The sequence below is a fragment of the Achroia grisella genome, unplaced genomic scaffold (genome assembly GCF_030625045.1).
Source record: "Achroia grisella isolate CSIRO2021 unplaced genomic scaffold, CSIRO_AGI_Agris_v1 utg1186, whole genome shotgun sequence".
Lineage (NCBI taxonomy): Eukaryota > Metazoa > Arthropoda > Insecta > Lepidoptera > Pyralidae > Achroia > Achroia grisella.
In genome coordinates this window covers 156,995-177,203 of record NW_026712592.1, presented here as the reverse complement: position 1 = coordinate 177,203, position 20,209 = coordinate 156,995, and the positions used below count along the sequence as shown (strand labels likewise).

The following is a 20,209-nucleotide window of genomic DNA, read 5'->3' as shown; positions in this document are numbered from 1 at the left end:
TTTCATGTATTTTATATTCTAAGTTCTTTTCAATTAAATTAGTACCCTTAATCTATGGTAAAAATATTTATAAGTATATGAAATATACATAGTGGATTTAAGATATGACACAAAAATAAGTCGTGACCCTTGTGACCTTGTGAAATATTCTGTAATTTCATATTGAAAGCACAAATAAAATAATATTGGGATCTCATATAGATCGAGAGAAAAGTGGAAGAAGATTGAATGCATCTGTAATATGAAAACTAATATACTACGCGAAGAATAGATATAGAAATCCATGTTTTTGTATCTCTCATATGTACCGGTCAGTCATTTTTTGCATTAGTTATTATTTGTTAATTTTCAATGATAACTTTAGAATCTACTCTCAATCTAATAGAGTCTTATATTAATTGAATTGTATTCAAGAAACGCATTAATCTCAAATTTAAGGAAGCCATTTCTAGATTATAATGATATCTAGTAAAAATAGTTTATTTCATATCTTTATATGTTGTAGTTGCGCAATTATATTACAATTTATGTTTCATATTACTGTTGTATTCTAATCCGTCTAACACACGAAAACGGAGGAAACTCATTATTACACCACTGTCACAGATTGTATACAATTTCTCAAAATTGTTCCAAAGAAGTAATTTCTTACTAGATAAACAGGCTTTCTCCACGTAGATAACCAGTTATCTAAATTGGTTATCTACGAGGAAAAGTACTGTTCTTTTAGTTAGTCTGGTTGTCAAATGAAATTATGTCAAATCCAGTGTGGATTTACAGAATTAGCTTACATATTTAAAAATCACGACTATGTGTAATGTTTTAGAGACAAATGAATAATTAATTTTGAAAGAATTTATATATATCAAGAAAATGGTCTCCATCTGTCAGTCAATTACACATGAATAGGTAAGTCTGGAGACACGTTTACCATTTCGAGATTTATGTATAAATGCTTTACTTATTGCATTCAATCTGTCAAGAGAAACTATGCTATCCATAGAATGAAAACAAATCATGTGTTTCAACTTTTGTGCATTAAAAAGAAGACGAGGTAAATTAGAATGTATTGAGTTACTGACCTTTTTAGTATGTGAACAATTTTTATAAACTCATTTCAGATTCTGTTTTTATCTGGAGTCAAACATACACTGTCGTATTTGAACGACATTTTCAATTGGTACGAGATTTGTTACAATGAAAGTTCATTGTCTACAAAAGTATTTGTAAAGTAACAATGTTGTATGTAAATAAAGAATCAAATACTCGTTTTAAAGACGTATAAACTCTTCAGTTCACCTACTTAGAAATATAGCATTCATACTGTATAAATTGGAATGAGAAATTACTACTGTGTATAATTCTATTTTATTCCATTTACAATCGTAAATGATAAAATAGATATAAGAATAATGTAGCAATAAAAACAAAATAATCTTAATTGAGACAATGATAAATATAATATATTTATATTTCTGGAAAACTGATATTAACGTTATAATAATATTGGCCCATATTATATTATACTAAATATAGACTAAGTATAGAAAGTAATCAAAACTAAATAAATAACGATATTGTATCTATCCAGTTTTTGCTGCAGGAATTCAAGGAGCTCGCTGACCATAAGTTCACACATGGCCTCGATATAAACTAGGACGGCTTACGCCGTGCTGAGGAAATTATCGTTATATAGTATATTTAAATAAAACAATACGAGCATATATGAACACGAATACGGTGGTATTCGTGTTAGCTAGCCTTAAGAAATTTTACTCTCATAAATAAAAAGAATAGTCTTATTATTTACATTAACTACCTATTATTTCTTAATAGAAAACAAACTAACCTGGTTGAAAATAATATCATCTCAAATTGTCAAAATATGTTTTTATTATAAAACTTTAAATTTATTATATCTATATAAAAGTTTTGGTACAAAAGTAAGCACTGTGACGCCTGTTTTGGCGGTCCTGATTACCCCTGAAGTAACGCGTTATAAAATTACTCACGATACAATGCTTTTGGGAACTCTTGTGTTATTCTTCAAACTTAAATACAACATAATTTGCAGGTTTATGACACAAATAAATAGAGAGCTTAAATCTCAACCGTTACAATAATGTAGTGCATTTAAAGTACTCTGAGTGAAATCTTGTTATAAATATAATTTGAACTTGAAAAAGTACAGCTATTTTTGTTAGTTTCACCGCGGAAATATTATTTTCCATCCATATGAAAACTTTATCGTATTTCTTAAATCTAAAAGTCGACATTTGAATGGGAGAAATTACATTAGTAAGTCTCGAAATACCAAGAATATTTTATTTCAAAGTAGAAGAATCTTTCGAGTGAACTGAAAATACGGACCGGAATTACATTCCGATATTTTGAATATTCAAATGAGATAAATGTCAAAGACCATTATCATCTACCTTTTCAAAATTAAATTCGTTATTGAAAATAGGGTATTTTTAATCATAGTTGTATACATGAGTACAAATAAAAAGGCGGTGTATTATTATATCTGCCGTACTCTCTGTCTACTATGGAACTAATTCAGTTGGAACAGTTATTTATATAATAAATTTATTTAAATGTCATGTCCTAACCTACGTACATACTTTATATAAACACTACGTCATAAAACATCACAAAGCTCTTAAATTGTCACTTAGAACCTTCAACAGATTATATGATAACTCCATTGAAATATATCCTAATATTCCATGTGACTTTCATACATTTCAAATTATAAAAAAGTATTTATGTTAATTATATCCTATATTCGTATATTTTGTCATTAACATTTTGATTGAGGCTTGACTATAAGGAGAAATGTAAAAGACTAAAATTGTAAAAAAAATCATCAAATTCAGTTCATCAAATTCCGTTCAGTATTTTATGATTCTATCGTGAACAAACAACGTACCACGAAATTTTTATATGTTAGGATTTCATCAATGTTTATTTTTTACAATATTTATATATTTTCTCACATATTAATATAAATTGTATATGACATTGATACTATTAATTATATTTGAATACTTGTATACAATTATAATCGTTTAATAAATTACTATGACAAAATGTCTAACTGTAATCCTATTTGAATTATTTCGTAGAATTTCTTCGATTCTCTTGTGTTTCTGTATTTTGGTATCTCGGATTAGTGTATTTTAATGGTGATATATACTGTCACTGGTAAATTCTCTTAAGAGTTTTCCAGTGAAAACATTATTGAACTAAATTTAATTACATATTCCATTAACTTTTTTTTACATTATTTATATAGACCTTAAATAAAAAAAAAACCGAAATCCTAAGGTATTATTTGAGCCATTTTAATCATTGTATGTTATAAAATGTGAATAGATACATTTAGATACATGTAACACGTGGGCGGATTATTAGTAATGTGGATTAATAATCCCATTGCTAGCAATGTACCATGTCAGGTCGACCTCCACGTGGTTCCAGGAGGAAGGTCAGCATACCATCCCAAACAGATCCCATTTTCCAAGAAGGGAAACGATAAATGATCTGACCTCATACTTATCTTATCATCCTACAATGGTATACCGTTGGCGAAAGCAATAGCACCATTCCATTATTATCCCTTAAAAAAACACGGACACATGGATAATAGAATTGCATACAATGTGATATAACTATGAAGCTCGCCTGTTGTACAAAAGTTTTTTGTTCAATAAAGAATAAATAAATACAGGTGTACATTATCAGAAGAAAACTGTATAAGTTCTACTATCAAGGGTAATCAAGTGACAGAGATTCATTATACATATTAAAATCACTTCGTCTTTTTCTTGTGCGTAGAACTTGTATACAAGTATACTTGTTTGTATGTAAGTTTGTTTGTTGAAAGTCGTTTTGAAAATAAAATCCTAATTTACATTACTTTGTTGGAACACCCTATGTGCGACTCCGATACACACTTTACCGTTTTCTTATTATAAAAGAAGTTGAAGTTCAAAATAGGGATTTTAAGAATGAAAGACTCTTTTGTTTGTGCAATGCGACCATAAAGCTTTGATTTTTTATCCGCTGATTTTCCATTCATTGTATAAAGACAGTCTAAGAAAAAGAAATGGTTATTATGAGCAAAAGACATTATTTATGACTGTATTTTTTGCAGTCTTTTTCCAGTATTATTTCTTTACTATGATAGCTTAGTTGTTTCTAAGAGTCTTTTGACTATTACATTATAAAATAATTATTTTTGAATATACAATATAAATAATTTATATTAAATTAATATACAATTCCAACAAAAACAGCAATGTTTTGTTATTATAACAAACTTGATTGAACGACCACAAATTGAACAATACGATACTCGTATTTGTACACCAATTTTATTGATAGAATTAATGAAGTGGTTTTATATTGTAAAAATAATTTAATCTCTTTTAAATTTTACGTCTACATAAATTACGAATACTTGTAATAAATTGATGCATAAGAAGCTTCACTAAACTCTCATTATATTGTTGAAGAGGTTTGGAACTTACTACTTGGAGATTAGCTATAATATTGATATATATAAGAAAATACGAAATACACTTTTTTGTTTGCTTTTCGGTAACTCAGTTATTACACATCAATAAAGTAGCTCATTATTGGTCTGAGAAGGGAAAATATACGAAATTCCTTATTTTCCTGTCTCTTTATTTCGTTCTTTTACTTATCTTAAGGGATTATAAGGGAAATACTGACTAAAATATTTCAACTACTACTGTGCTGTATAAACCTGGTTCTTTAGTGAATACGAAACATATTCTATATATATATTACCGTTTTATTTATATTCTGAGATTAGTTACGTCCTTTAGGTTTTTTTAGCCTTCATTATTTCTGTTTGTGCATTTCGCTATCGTCTGAGTTAGTATGTGACCAGCAATTTCTTTTGATCATCAAATCTTTAAATTAACATTATAAGCAAAATGCAGATATAAAAAAATATTTACCATATATTGACTAGAAGCAAATTCACACACGTTACATTAAGTCTACTACAATTATCAAATGATGATGATGATGATGATCTGATAAACATAGCACATGTTATGTTTATCCGATTATTTTAGTTTTTGGTAGATAATTTACTTCTTGGTCCTTATATTTATTGCAAAATAAGTTTATACATAAGAGTATATTTCCTTAAAGAGAGTCGTATTTCAAAATTTAAATATAGACTTCTGTCTATGTCAGGTTATATATTTGTCAAATTTCTTTACGATTAATATAGCCAATAAAGTATCTAGTGATAATAAAGACGCAATCAAACATATATTTCCAATATTAATGAACATTTGCATATTATACACATAGATACTAGAAGATTCAAACCCTAAATACACATTCGATTATGATATAATTTAGATTGCGTCCAGAGTTAATGGTCTTGGAAAACTATGATAATTATTAATATAGTTAAATAGGTTTTAACACGAATAAATTTAAAGATATACGTTTTCCCTAAAATGTATTTGCATTTTAGGGAAAACGTATATCTTTATGCAAAAAAAGATAAAGGAAAGACAAATAAATATTTACCAGTAAATATCTTGTGGCGCGTGTAGTATAAATTTAGCGAAAAGACTTTGACAACATTTCAGTTAATCGAAGTAAACTAACAATAGACACCGCAAATATCCACTATTGTTGATTTTACTATAATGGAATCAAGTACGTAATTAATTTTCTCTCGGCCGTTCCAGACCGTAGGCGTACAAACTGAAAATTGCGTAGGTTAATTATAGAGAGCATTCGAAACTATTGAGCCGCAGGGTCGAAACTTCAATTTTCCGGAAGGCATGTCTTATTCAACCATGTACAAACCAATTACAAGTCCTTGAGATACGAGTTAAATGTACCTTTTAGCTTGGCATTCTTTACGTGAAATCGATAAATATTGTTTCATAGAAATATTATATAATCAAATAAATTCTTCTTAGTCGCCTAATAAATGTATCTTAGATATTTTTACGGCTGTAATTGAACTGACATTATAATGACTTTAGTCAATGAAATATAGGTATAACATACTGATGTTGTAGATGTAGACTACTGGTCTACCACTAGAGATAAAGTAAATAATATATGTATATGTGATATATCAATTAAAGTTTTTATGTGGGACAGTTTTGCTTTCACGACCTAATATGTAAACAGTCTGAATAGTGATACAAGGCTGCAATGAACTCAAGAGAAACGGTCTAAATTTAAAAAAATATGCTCTAGTAGTTTAATTGATTTGTAAGTTATGATAGTTTTAGTATATTATAGTTGTTATTACTATTACTTTATCCATAATATATATGTATATACTCTGATATTTCTAAAAGAACATGTACTTCATTTTATTATCTGTTTAGATACCAAAATAATAAATTATAATAATATTTACCCTGTGTTAATTGTATTACCTGAGTGGTGAACTTAGATGTTAAAATAGTCATCTACTCGTAAATGGAAGTTCAAGTAAGTTAATAATGTTATGAATTCTTTATCGGCAGGTGAGGGGCGAGCGTGATGCGTCGGCACTTGTGATGTGCACTCTAATATGCAGTGGGACGGCCTCTACTTCGTCTGTCTAGCGTTATGCTGCCTACACACTGCATCTGGTAATTATATGAATTATATGAATTACGCAAATTACAATAATTCAATATTATTTTTATATCTGCTTCAAAATAGTGGATGATTCCATGTCCACTATATTCATCATGCAACTTTCAAATGGGATGATATTATGCAAAATACCCGTTAAAAGTCTAATATCCATCTGAAATTCTATATAAATTTAAATTTGATGAATATAACGCACAGATCCAGCTTGTACAGATGATAATTTAATATATACTCTTTGGGTAGATAAAATTATAGTCTAGAATGACAACCAGTGTGATTTTTTAAATGACAAACAAAGCAACAGTCTACCTAATTAATAATAATAGCCTTAAGTAGGTTTGTAATTTTGAAAATTAAAGATAAAACAAGAATTATAGAAGTGACATTTCGAATTGTAAACATTAAGCTATGTGAAATAAAATATATATTTTATAACGAATTACTGCGGATGCTATATATACATTTTGATGTCAATGATAAATAAGTATAATATTTGTATATACAAATGTATTACTTATTCTACGGCGGCTGTAGTCTAGCGGTTTAGCACACCGCCTTACTTCTGATGGTAGCGGGTTCGATTCTTCGCAAGGTACAAACATTTGTATTCATAAGTATGATTGTTCCTATCGGTCTGGGTGGTTTCTATGTGTAGTATGTATGTATATTTGTATCAGTTTCTAGTAACTATAACACAAGTTTTAGCTAGCTTAACTTGGGCTAGATGGCGTTGTATGAATTATTATTATTATTATTAACACAAATATCGCGCAAAGATAGCGTATTAATAATAGTATTTAAGTCAGTTATAAACAAAATATAAGTGTACTTACTCATAATATGAATGCCAGAGTTAGGTCAGAGATACTTACTTATTTAATCTATTTCACATCTTACGAAACACCTTAGATTAAGGAGCAAAGCGAAGCAACGCGAAACACCAAACTGTAATTAATCTAAATTATAAATGTTGTCAGGTTAATGCATATTTCTCTGTTGATTTGTGTTGACAACCTGCCATGTCTGAGTTACACGAATCTATGATTAACTAAATAATAAGCAATTAAATCACAGTAATATAATATTGATATTAAACTATTATACACTGTTTTAGGGTTCAAAGTGAGAACCTAAACAAAACAAGTATACCTGTTCATATTTGATGTACTGCTGATATATATAATGACCACTATACTTTCATTTTGTCAAACTGACTAAATGGTAATCTTAATAAGCTTTCTTAATAAGCTATCACATTCATCCGGTGCCCATACTTAATTGGGATAAAAAGTACCTAATTTATTTTCTTTTTCATTCAAAATACTCTGTATATACCAAATTTTATTACTACCAGTTCATTATGGCCAGAGATCATTATAAACTTTTTTTTATAATTTTAATTGGTATTTATAAAAATCAATTATAACTAATAAACAAGTATAAAAATAATAAAAAATAAAATTGTACGTATTAATATTTTAATTATCTTTGAATTTTTATTTTACCTCATTTGTAAATGAATATGTTCAGTTCATTTATTTGCTTTAGAAAAAAATCCATTTCAGGCTTATAATATGTTCGTTTTACTTTCGGAGCTGGGAGAGTTAATAAGAAAATCCTTAATGTTACATACCTACGGCTATTCAAGCAAATAAAACTTGGTTGCTTGGGTGCCTACGCTCTTTATTTCTCTTGATTGAGTTTCTTACTAGTTCTGACATATTGTTAGTTTTTCTGGAGAAGTTAGAGTAAATACAGTTTCTTATAGGCATTGTCAGTGTTACCAAATAAATTGGTATCGATAGAGTCTATCAAAATTATGTCGTGTTCATCAAACTAAGGATAATGACAACTAATTGTATCTACCAGTAAGACACATGACTTACGGGTTACGTACAGTTACATAAACTCAAATAGATTGGTAGTACAGTGGTACGCAGTGTGTTATATATAGAGAATACTTTTTATAGCATTTCTGACATACTAACTTTTATATAAAAGGCTAGGGAAAACATTAACTTCCTTGTCATATAAAAATTCTTGGAAATTGAACTATATTTTTTACTTTTAAAACGAAATATATCTGGAAATACTACTAGTATATATTTTCCGTTTTCCGATCAAATAAATTCATGTAAGCCATTTCATAACGCCTGATAAAACTTGGCATCCGAAACCGTGTATTGGAACAGAAATTATTTGTGAACTTTCCACCATTAAATTAACAGCAAAATTAACGATATTCATTGGGGTATCGCGAGTGAAGTAGACCACAAGTTTTTAAATAATATGACAGAATAAATTGTAATGTATTTTGAAATATTTATGTAGTAGCTTTATGTATATTGGAATATAATGGGCGTAATTACTGTCTGCGAAATAACAATTACTTGTAACTTATAGATTGTAGAGTTAATCAATTCTATGATCAGTTTTTTTTACTTGTTTTTTATTCAAAAGCGTTTTTATTATCTAGCGTCAAACTTAAGCTGCGATTTTTTTTATTAGTTGATATATATAAAACCTTATTTATAACTTAACTAACTTATCTTTTGTGCTTATTAATTCTATATTTACATTTAATTCTATTAAAATACGAATAACAATGACAATTGATAGCTTAAGTGATTTTTAGGTCCACATTTGAATATTAAAATTTGCTATTTACAAATCATAATGAAATTCGTACTTAAATTCTGAATATAACTCTAATTAGGATAGGTTACGAATTATATACTGAAATTCAGTTCAATATTGTGTTTCCGTTCAACCATAATGAATGATAAGTATTCTATACATATGTACAGCATGCAATAATACTTTATCTATTTCTATTCTTTTTTTAAATACAAGTTTTAGTAAGCGCACTGTATTGCAGTGTCAAAAGATAGAAGTAAATTCTGTTACCCTCAATTATGGACAATAAGAAATTATATGATATAAAACTACTCATTACTCGTATACAGTAATGTTAAACCTGTTTTTATAAGACTAAAAGTATTACAATTCACATCGCGTTTTGGGATCAGCCTTGACAGACGACGACGGCTTTCGTCATTTTTCAGGCTCAGTCATACGAGCACCCAAAAATATCTTTTTAGATAAACTACCTATACTGATTTTATTTATAACTTGTTTTTTTATGGTTAGCATAGAATATGACAGTAACAATCTTTTTATCGAAATAACAAAAAATGAAAATAGGAGAGGATAGTATAAAAAGGTATTTTATACTTGTGTATTATTACTTTCAAGAATTTGTTTCAGATATAAAACCGTCTTTTGTACCTTATTAGTTTAAAAAACTTATTTTATATTAAAAATACCCTTTCTGATAAACTATTTTTTTATTGACACACAAAACATTCGACACATTTTTTAAGCAATTTTATTAAATGAATCTAATTTTTAAAATTATATTTTTTGTAAAAACAAACCACATGAGTTACCATCTCTGTTAAACAAAAGGTAATAAAATTGAATTTTTTTTTTCATTGAAATCCTACTTATTACCCATCATTATATTTTTTTTAATAAATTTAATCCAAACATTTTTACGGATTATAAAATAAATCTTTATAATCTATGCAGAACCGCTACGATTCCCAGAAGATTACCGAGCAAATGGCGCCAGAAGACGTCGGAGCGATGAGAAAGATAGCCTGGCACTATCCAGGGAGATATTTAGAAACATTAGTAAGCAATTACGAGAGAACATCAAACGAGAGGGAGCGACGGACCGAAATGACAATTTGTTACAAGGTAGGTTATATATAATTTTATCAGACTACTCTCTGCCTGTCATTTTGTCCGAAGGACCAAGATTTTCTTTAAGCCATAATACTAAACGGGGAAAAGTAAATTATTAATAATGAGATTTTTTTAATGGATAATAATGATACGGTAGTTTTGCTTACGCTAATAGTATACGCTAATGGGTACTAGTGAAAGAAGATAATATGAGCATAAGGTCAGGTCAATTATCCCATTAAGCTGAAATTAACCATGATGATCTTAAGGGGAACAGCGTGAAGGTCGATTTTATATGGTACATTGCTAGCAATGAGATTATTATTAACAAGCTCTTTCTCCCAAGTTATGAGGATCATTGTCTCCATAGCAATGTGCCATGAGTGACTGAGATGTCTTCATGCCCATCCTCATATATCATCTTTAACTGGTGCCAAGTTAGCGTATACTATTAGCACAAGCTGGTGCATAGCTCCATTATCATCCATTTCTATAAAGAAATCAGGACGATTAGGTAAACTGTTATCATGCTAATAAGCTATAAATAAAGTTTAAAACTTTAAAAATTGAATAAATAAATGAAGAAATTGTGCTAACATTTTATCCAACATGCAAAAAATAAACATTTATTTAATTTGTTGATCAGTAAAATATGGTACAAAAGGCGGACTATTACATAGACATTCTCATCAATTTAGTCCATACTAATCTAGGTAGTACAGATAGTTATATTATATTGATACTAAACTTACTAAATTATTATGTTAAAACCGACGCGGCTCCGAAAACGAGAATTTCCTCAATTTAGTCCCTTTCCTTGTTATTTTTATATTTAATTTCGTAGTAGGTGTCTACGTAAAGAAAAGCAAATTATAATAAAAATTATTGAACGTTTCTCTCCTAACTTTAACTAACTAGACAGTTAGGTCTAATTCCCTATTCTATTACAGATACAGTTATTCGTTCTGAAATAAGATATAAGAAGTATATATAGAAATAGACATGTATATATATATTTAAGTCTATTTCTATATACTTTTCTATATATACTTCTTACATATTCAATTAGGAATATGTATAGAAGTATATTTAATTAAATCCATCTTATTTACTTTATAAAACTAGACTTTAAAAACGATTTTTACGAATATTGGAAATTTTTTCATTTTCAAAAAAAGTAATCACTGTCCTTTGAAAGTGCCGGATTATATTTCATGGTAGTGTATTTCGGAGTATCTTATAAAAAAGTGGCCTCGTGTTTTCAATGAAATGGCTCCACATAAGGTCGACCCATAAATCTTTATAGTATTGATCTTCAAGAAAGTGTGGTTTCACGTTACTAAGTGGAGCGGTGCTCACTGACCTGTTACTTACGTTTTAATATTACGTATTGGTTTTAGTACGTTATATATTATAACATATATTATCATAGCTACGTGTATAAAATGTATTTTAGAATACAGAGTAATGACACTTATATACTAGGTTTTATTCTGTTAACTTTCTTATTTAACTGTATCTAATTCTTCCATGTAATTAGAATAACAAAGAAGAGTCCTCATGGTAAAAATCAAATCAAAATTTAATTTTCTCATAACTAAACTACTTACAGGTACTCGGTACTAGGTAAACACATAATGTATAGGTATGTATACTAATTTTAGTCATTATAGTTATCTACTATAGCGCTCTATCTTCATATAGATGCAATTATTATATAATTAGGTTCATAATATTATATTTTTAATATTAAATATAATCCAAATTGCATCGCTGATAAAGTATGTATCATTTATGAGAGAGTCAGGATTTTCTAAATTGGTTAAATTTTATTTTTATTATATGTATTACAAATATAAATAAAAATTGACTGTTTAAATTACTTTTAAAGGCAGTGGGACAAATCAAACATAGTCCACGTTTGAAAGAGAATTAACTAGTCTCTCAGGTCTGGTCGGTTTCTGTTTAAATTCTTGCTACAAAAGTAAAAGAAACGTTTTAGTTAAGCTCTTACCGTAATATAGGGGACTCATTGAAATGTACGATAAAGAGCTCATGACAACAAAGCCTAAATAATAATTAGGGTATTATTTAGATAGTGTAGAAACTAATCGCGAACTCCGTTATTTTCTTAAACTACACAATAAAGTGGAATTGTAGGTACTAGACTAAACTATTAAAAAAATATTTAATTAACAAATTATTATTATTTTATGTTGTTTATAATGTTGCTTAAATCGTTTTTAAGTATAATAAATAGGAATATAAATAATAATAATAGGTAATATTGAAAATTAATGTACATTTGATACTTCTGTTCTAAAATCTTAATTTTCTGCAACTCTATTTTAAAATCTACTATTTAATCTATAAACTTACGGATCCAGTAATTAATCTTCATTTAAATAATCAAACGTAATACATTATTCATTTTAATTAAAGAAATAACAACTTCATCATGATCATTTCGACAAAACTTAGAACCATTAAAAGTTAATCCCAACTAGGTAGACGATAATTTTATTAATATCCGTCATAATTCCTGAATATACATAGCAATAAAACAATTTATTCATGAAGTTAAAACAGATAACAGTTAACTATTCTCGCAAGGAGAATATCGTTTTGCATAATTATTTTACAAACTGAGGTTTATTAGATAAATTGGTGAGCATACCGTAGGAAATCCGGTATTAATTTACATTACATTAAATAGGAACTTTGGAAACAAACCGATATATCAAAATGTCTTTATACAGATTACTGTGTGGTCTACTTGGAATTGGCCATCTTATCTCATTCCGAGAATGTCGTAAAAGGGAACTAAAGAGATAAGAAACTGGAGTATATCTTACTATTATTTTCTCTGCTTTTAAAACATCACACTGTGTCTCGTCATATGATATATTACCCTGTAATCTAGCTGTAATACAATGTTAATTAAACTGTTATATTATTTATTGTACAATAATATTATTAACAATAACGGTTACTATAATAAGTATCACATACATAACACTTTACGAAAACCAAAAGTGGTGTCTAACTGTGGATACATCGCTACTTGTGGGTATGTTGGTCTATTTACTTGTACTCTATAACTACAACTAAAACACTGTCACATGATTATTTCGATATGTTAAAATTGGATAATGAAAAATTTAATCTGGTAATACTATTGGCGAAGATTATTAATTGGCATACGACAATTTGATATGACAAGTAACATGTAAAATTACACCGTTAATCTTCCTAAATAAATAAAATAAATAACTTTTGAAACTATTTCATATAATTAAAATTACTAAAATAAATCTTTTCTGTTTCTACTTTAGGAAAGGTAGAAGAGTCTCGACACTATGTACCATACCAAACTTATCATGATCACCATCATGAACACCATTGGGGGCCATATTTTGAAGATGAGAAGTACTCGCAAGTTGCAGCCCATGTCGGCTCTGAAGCGTTGCTGAACTGTAGAGTCGTTATGCTAAAAGACAAAACTGTAAGCATAATAATTTGTTAAATTTATTTTTAATTACTATTAATCATAAGTAATTAAATTGTTGATTTTGTTAAATTAATTAACCAAAAATATTTTATAACATTTTTTTGGTAAATTTATTTATAACCATGCCTATTTACGTTACATGACATTTCGGTAATGAGGAATTAATTAGGCAAATTATATTATAAAATGAATTTAATTAGATACTTTCATTAATTTAAATATCTAAAAATATCAGAACAATGTTGTTAAATGACTCCTTGCAGTCACATTAATTTTTGTTTAATAAAGTAGAATCATGATTAGACTTTTAATTACTCACAGTATTTGATAGGTTAATTAAATAAAATTCTTAGTTTAGTTAAATTTTGTAATGACTATTTTTAAATTCTTAGAAAAATAATCAAAAAAGTGACAAATTGAATATTATATAATAGATTACTAGGTTTAATATAAAATTCTTAAAATTTTCGTTTCATTACCGAAGAATAGGGAACTTTTCCGTATGACTTTAAGCCCTATAGCTTATCGAATTATATACATACTCGGCACATAGAGGCTGGTACATGTTTGCTGTATTTTCGGAGCAAACTCAAATCGCTTAATATTGCAATTGTTGTTTGAATACGTATAATACATACGTAGACTTTCTACTATTTATCATACTCAAATTTCTATAAAATGATAAGCAGCACATTTTAATTTAGTATAATCTTTGATAGTATGTCATATACCGAAATGTATGTATGTTTCTAATTGTATGTATTACCTTTACTTGAATATATGAAACATAAGTAACTTAAACTACCGTCCGCAGGTAACGTGGATGCGGAATTCAACAGATTCAGCGCAGCTACTGACAGTTGGTCCATCGCCGTATACTGGCGATAATCGAATAGCTGTCAAGTTTCAATATCCAAACAACTGGAGGCTCAGTATGAATCCAGTTAAGCATTCTGATGCTGGGAAATACATGTGCCAAATAGCAACCCATCCTCCCAGGACAATATTTGTAAATTTAACTGTATTACGTAAGTATTGTAATATTAAACACTAGTTGATGCGCGCAACTTCTTCTGCGTCATTTGTCATTGCAGCTCTACCTATTAGCAGTAGTTATAAGTAGCGTTATGTTATATAAACTAGCTTTCAATACTAAAAGGATTTTCAAAACCAGCTCAAAGAGCTTATACCCCCGAACATTTAAACTCGAAGATATATTATTATAAAGAGGTATTTAAATAGGCATATATATTAAATTAATAGGATTCAAATTAAAACTATTATTATTTTATACATTTTTAGACTATTATTTATATTGAATAAACTTAATAATTTGTAAAAATTCTAGTCCTTATTAAAATGTAACATACATTCTTTAAAAAACAATATTTGACATTAGATTGTAATCTTACTTTATTTATAGTGTATAAAAACATTAACAAATCACTTTCAATACATTTATACGTTGTCCAAAAAGGTCATCATGTATAAAAGATTGTTATCTTTTATAATTTTGTAGCGTAGGTAGTAATGTCATATTTTATTTTTCCGCGTCCTCACATCGCGTATCAGATAAATCTAAAGCTCTCAGAGGACAATGCTACTCGTTTAATATTATTTTTCGTGATGAAAATTTTTTACGTTTTGTTCACAGGGGCTTTTACCCGATATCCATGATATACCGACCGAAATTTTAAATTACGTAATTCATAAGTTTTCTTTGCAACTTCATATAATTTAATATTACCCAGTTAATTACGTATTATTATTAAATAAATAAATAGTGGAGGTGTGTCTTACAAAATATTTTTACGACGTTGTTATATAGGAAAATGGATTCTTTCCATGTTTATTTTTGATTTTAGAAATAATTACATACTTTGTATGTCTTCTCATATTAAAAGATTCATAATGGTAGGCAAGCAACTGTACCTTATGTACCCAAAGCCATAAATAAACACATTTTAATTTTGCAATGTGCATCCCTATATCCCTATACAGATATACGTGAAAAAACGAAAATATAGCTTTTACGGTTACATGTTTTCCTTCTTTTTAACCTTAGGTAGTTCAAGCGTGGCGTGAAAAAGCACTTGGTGACCCGCCATAATGCGGACAAGTGTTGGAGGAAGATATTCGTGCCGTATTGTTGTTGGATTTAGGACTGTTGTATTGTCCCTTTTTATTATACCCTTTTTACACCGAAAATAAATTACATTATTTAAAAAGTTATCTTTGAAAACATCGCATTGTTTCAGCTCCTGTATTGACCATTAATAATGATCAGTCTCATGAGGTGAAAGATAGATTTTACAAAGCTGGAAGTTCAATAAAACTAACTTGTATCATATCAGAAGATTACGTTACGTCTTTACCAACTAAAGCACCTACTACAACACAAGCTCCTAGCACTACCCCTACAACCACTACTACAGAATTAACAACAAAATTGAGTACAGTTTTTAATAGAATAGATCTAGTAATGAATAAAAGTTGGAGCGTCGAAACAACGACAGTTACTTCAACAGTTAGTATAAGTACTACTACAACTAAAGCACCAGAGATAACCACTGCTGTAGTCATGACTGTGAAACCCACAACTCCGCCAGTTGAGAATAATATTTATGGTATATATTGGAAAAAACAAGGAAAAAACTTCTCCGATAATGTTACATGGCGCAATATGAGGTAATAAGAACATAGTTTACTTTATATATATTATATATAATTATGAATAAAAATAATTATACACTTTTTTTAAATTCAACTAATAAAAAAATCATTTCTTCATAACTATAAAGAATTTATAAAAGTCGAAAATACAATATACTTATTAAACAAGTACAATAAGAGACGAGTAAACATTACATCTTTATGTAGTTAAATATAAAAACGCTTAACATAGTACATACAAATTATTGTGTAGTTGCAAGTTGTCATAGAAGTATATATTGTTACTTTTTTTTAGTGCTACAATAAGTGTGGCGTCTGCTTCACAAAATGATAGTGGAACATACATATGTCTTTTACAAAACCACTCACAAGTAATAGTCAACGTACATGTTCTGATCGGTAAGTTTAAAATAACATTGTTTTTAATTATAGTATAACATTGGACCATAGTGTACACATATATTTTCATAGCAATATAAATAAAAATAGTGCCATTTTTGTATGCTTGAAATGGTTTTACGCTTCATCGAGTTGGGGAATCGGGCAGAAGTGTTCAAATAATAATTTTCGAGAGGACGCCAGAATGGAGACTACTTTAGCCTACTGGGAAATACGCAATTTCACAATTCGAATTTCACAATCAGATATATTCTTGACCTAAAAATGGAAGGAAAGCAAAAATGAAGCAACGAATTAAGCAGTATTATGGTTATAACGACCTATATTTATTATGATCATGTAAGGAGTTTATTAGTCATCTCCATCCAAAAAAAAGTTTTGATAAACCAAATGTATCCAACGTTTGGTTTATCAAACATTTTTTTTCTCCCCATTTACTTCCCTAATGCTACCTCTCTTGGCGGTGCTAAACTTATCAAAGTCATTGGCCTAATTAGCACATTCTACTTTGCTGGGTAATAAACACTCTTACGTCGAATTTAATTTCAGACGATAGGGAACATAATTGTATCCTTGAGTTTGAATAACTATTCCAATGTTTAGAAGATGTACTATATGTATCACTGCTTGCATGTTGTTACTACAGCTAAATTGAGCGTAACGAGCGTGAGAATTTAAGTGTCCACTGAAACTTATTCAGTTCTGAAGCCAAGCAACATGTTTTTTTTAAAATTGAAGTGTAGTTTTAGAACTCCGTATTTAAATATACAGTTAAAGTATTGATGGATGTGACTTCATACATGCGAACATTTGTACTTTCTATCTATTAATGATCATCAAATCATAATAATAAATATTGAAACATCAAATGATAATGTGCGCACGGAAGAATAAAAGAACTGAATAAACAAAAAAGGCCTTATAACCTTATAACCAATCTCTTACAGACAACAATATTCGTATGTCCATTTATTATTTGATTAATAATATTGTACGTATTTTTTTAATACGAATTATCATCTCTCTAAGAGACATTTTCTTTAGCCTACATGTTAAACCTTACATATTTAAAATAATTAATATTCTGTAAAATTTAATTTAATTTATAATTTTTACATAAAATATTAACACTGTAATATAAGTTTTTGCCTCGTAACAATCGTAAAATATATAAAGAAGAGTGAATTCATGCCTGTACTTGGAAGCCAGTATTATCTGGTATTTGACTGTAATATTGCATTTAATCTTAATATTTCTTTACCAGGTGAGAACCAAGCTGCCGTTCATCATGACACGTGGAACAAAGGAACACTATTCTGGCAACCAATAAACTTATCTATAGTTTCTCTTATGGCTTTGCTTTTATATTTTACTTGAAATATACTTTTTTTCTAGATGGGCTGTATCAAAATTGTTTTTTATTTATGAACATGCATCTCTTCTATGCAGAATTAAACGTTCAATATTGTAAATACATATTGAATGCCTATTAACACTGAAATTGCCCTTTTTGGAGCTTAGATACTTTAGAAGAATTTACATTCTGTAGTTTTAAATACAATATAAGAAAGTCCACTTCATAATTTCGCGAAAGAATTAAGAAACACAATTTTATAATTTAGAATTAGAAAAAAAGGTTGACTATTTCAAACATTATTTTAATATAACATTAAAGTTGTACGTTTGACTTAGCAAAGAAATTCAGTCATCTATATTTTATGTACATCTAGAAACGAATAAAGGCTTACCCAAAGTTAATTGATATCAGACAGTAGACTGAAAAGTAAAAGTATTTGCAAATGGAATTGCCCTCAGTTCTTCGTTTCTTACATCTACTTATAAGTATCGTACAGGACTATGCTGAGCATATTTAAAAAAGCGGTCCGATTAATATGTTAAGTTCAAATGTTTATTTAAAGAAAACTTGTACCAAATATATTTAATGTAGTTCCAAATGTTAGGTAGTATTTTTAATTGTTACAAAATAAAGCAATACCTATAAAGACAAATATTAAATATAACTCATTACTGTATACAAATATAATATTGGAATTTGCCGAGTTCTAATTATACCTAATTGGTAATAGAAGTTGCTCTAAATATTTTATCAAATATTTTGCTACTTATTGTAACAAAAGTTTACGAACACTTATGGATATCGTGAGTGGCTGTTCTTTGACTTCTTACAGTATGGTCAACCGTGTCAAACACGACTTATTTAGATATATAGGTACCATTAAATTCAGTTATAATAGTTATACTAACAACATGACGTAGACTGTATATACCAAATTTCTAAATCATTAAACATCTAATATTCGGTGTAATAAAAATAAGAATAAAATGATTCTTGTAATATCTAGAGTAAAATTTATCTTGTGTATTTTATTACGACATGTACAGCGTAAGTCTATTGAATAATTGTTCTAAGAACTTAGTAGAATTTTCTTGTTTGTATCATAATTAAATGAATAAGATGTTATTTAAAAGGCGGAACAGAATAATACCAAATTCTATATATTATAAGATATATTTTATATGTTGTTGCACAATTTTGTTAATATTACACAAATTTCTCATCTGTAAACAGAAAAGACTATGTTAAATAACTGTAAAGGTATAAAATAAACTAAATAATATAAATAAAATAATACAAAAGTATCGTTTCTTTTCATTTTACTATCGTACATTTTCTGTTTAACATTTTTTAAGTATTACAACTTATCAGACTTCAATATATAATTTATCACAACTAATATTCGCACGATGCGTCACATAATATGGAATAACTCATTATTTCATACATATAAGGTGAGATGTTTTATGCATGTACTATCTACATAATAAGCAATCTTACGAAAGGTCTTTCCACAAAAATATTTTCAAAAGGTTCGAGTCAATGCAATATAGCTAAATATTAGAGGCTACGCTGTGAGCCGCACGATATCATCTTCACCTTTCACAGAGAAAATGGGAAAGGGGGTCGACGATGTAGAAAATCAATTATACAGCTGACTTCAAAGAGTAATAAAGAACGCTGATGTTTCTATTAACAACAGAAAGCCAAAACGCGAATAATCTTGTACGAAAAATTCATAAGTAAGAAATCACAATATTCATAATACCGGGTCGATATTTTCTCTCCTAACATATTGTATAAATCATTTAAATTATTTCTTATAAAAGCAATAGAATAAAAATAAAATAGATTTATCGCCT

General features: G+C 28.3%; 1 protein-coding gene across 2 annotated transcripts in view; it reads left to right on the top strand.

Moving 5' to 3' along the window:
- LOC131854410 (endoglucanase-like) overlaps positions 1-18,772 on the top strand; it is a 31,340-nt gene extending 12,568 nt beyond the window's left edge. The window contains exons 2-8 of one of the 2 annotated variants that reach the window (XM_059205528.1): positions 6,543-6,650; positions 10,249-10,419; positions 13,743-13,912; positions 14,733-14,946; positions 16,177-16,606; positions 16,887-16,990; positions 18,255-18,772. In XM_059205528.1, coding sequence (XP_059061511.1) covers positions 6,590-6,650; positions 10,249-10,419; positions 13,743-13,912; positions 14,733-14,946; positions 16,177-16,606; positions 16,887-16,990; positions 18,255-18,367 — 1,263 coding nt within the window. In that variant the 5' untranslated portion in view covers positions 6,543-6,589 and the 3' untranslated portion in view covers positions 18,368-18,772. The remainder of the gene's footprint in view (positions 1-6,542; positions 6,651-10,248; positions 10,420-13,742; positions 13,913-14,732; positions 14,947-16,176; positions 16,607-16,886; positions 16,991-18,254) is intronic. The other variant, XM_059205534.1, reaches the window with a different exon arrangement.
- The last annotated feature ends 1,437 nt before the right edge of the window (positions 18,773-20,209 follow it).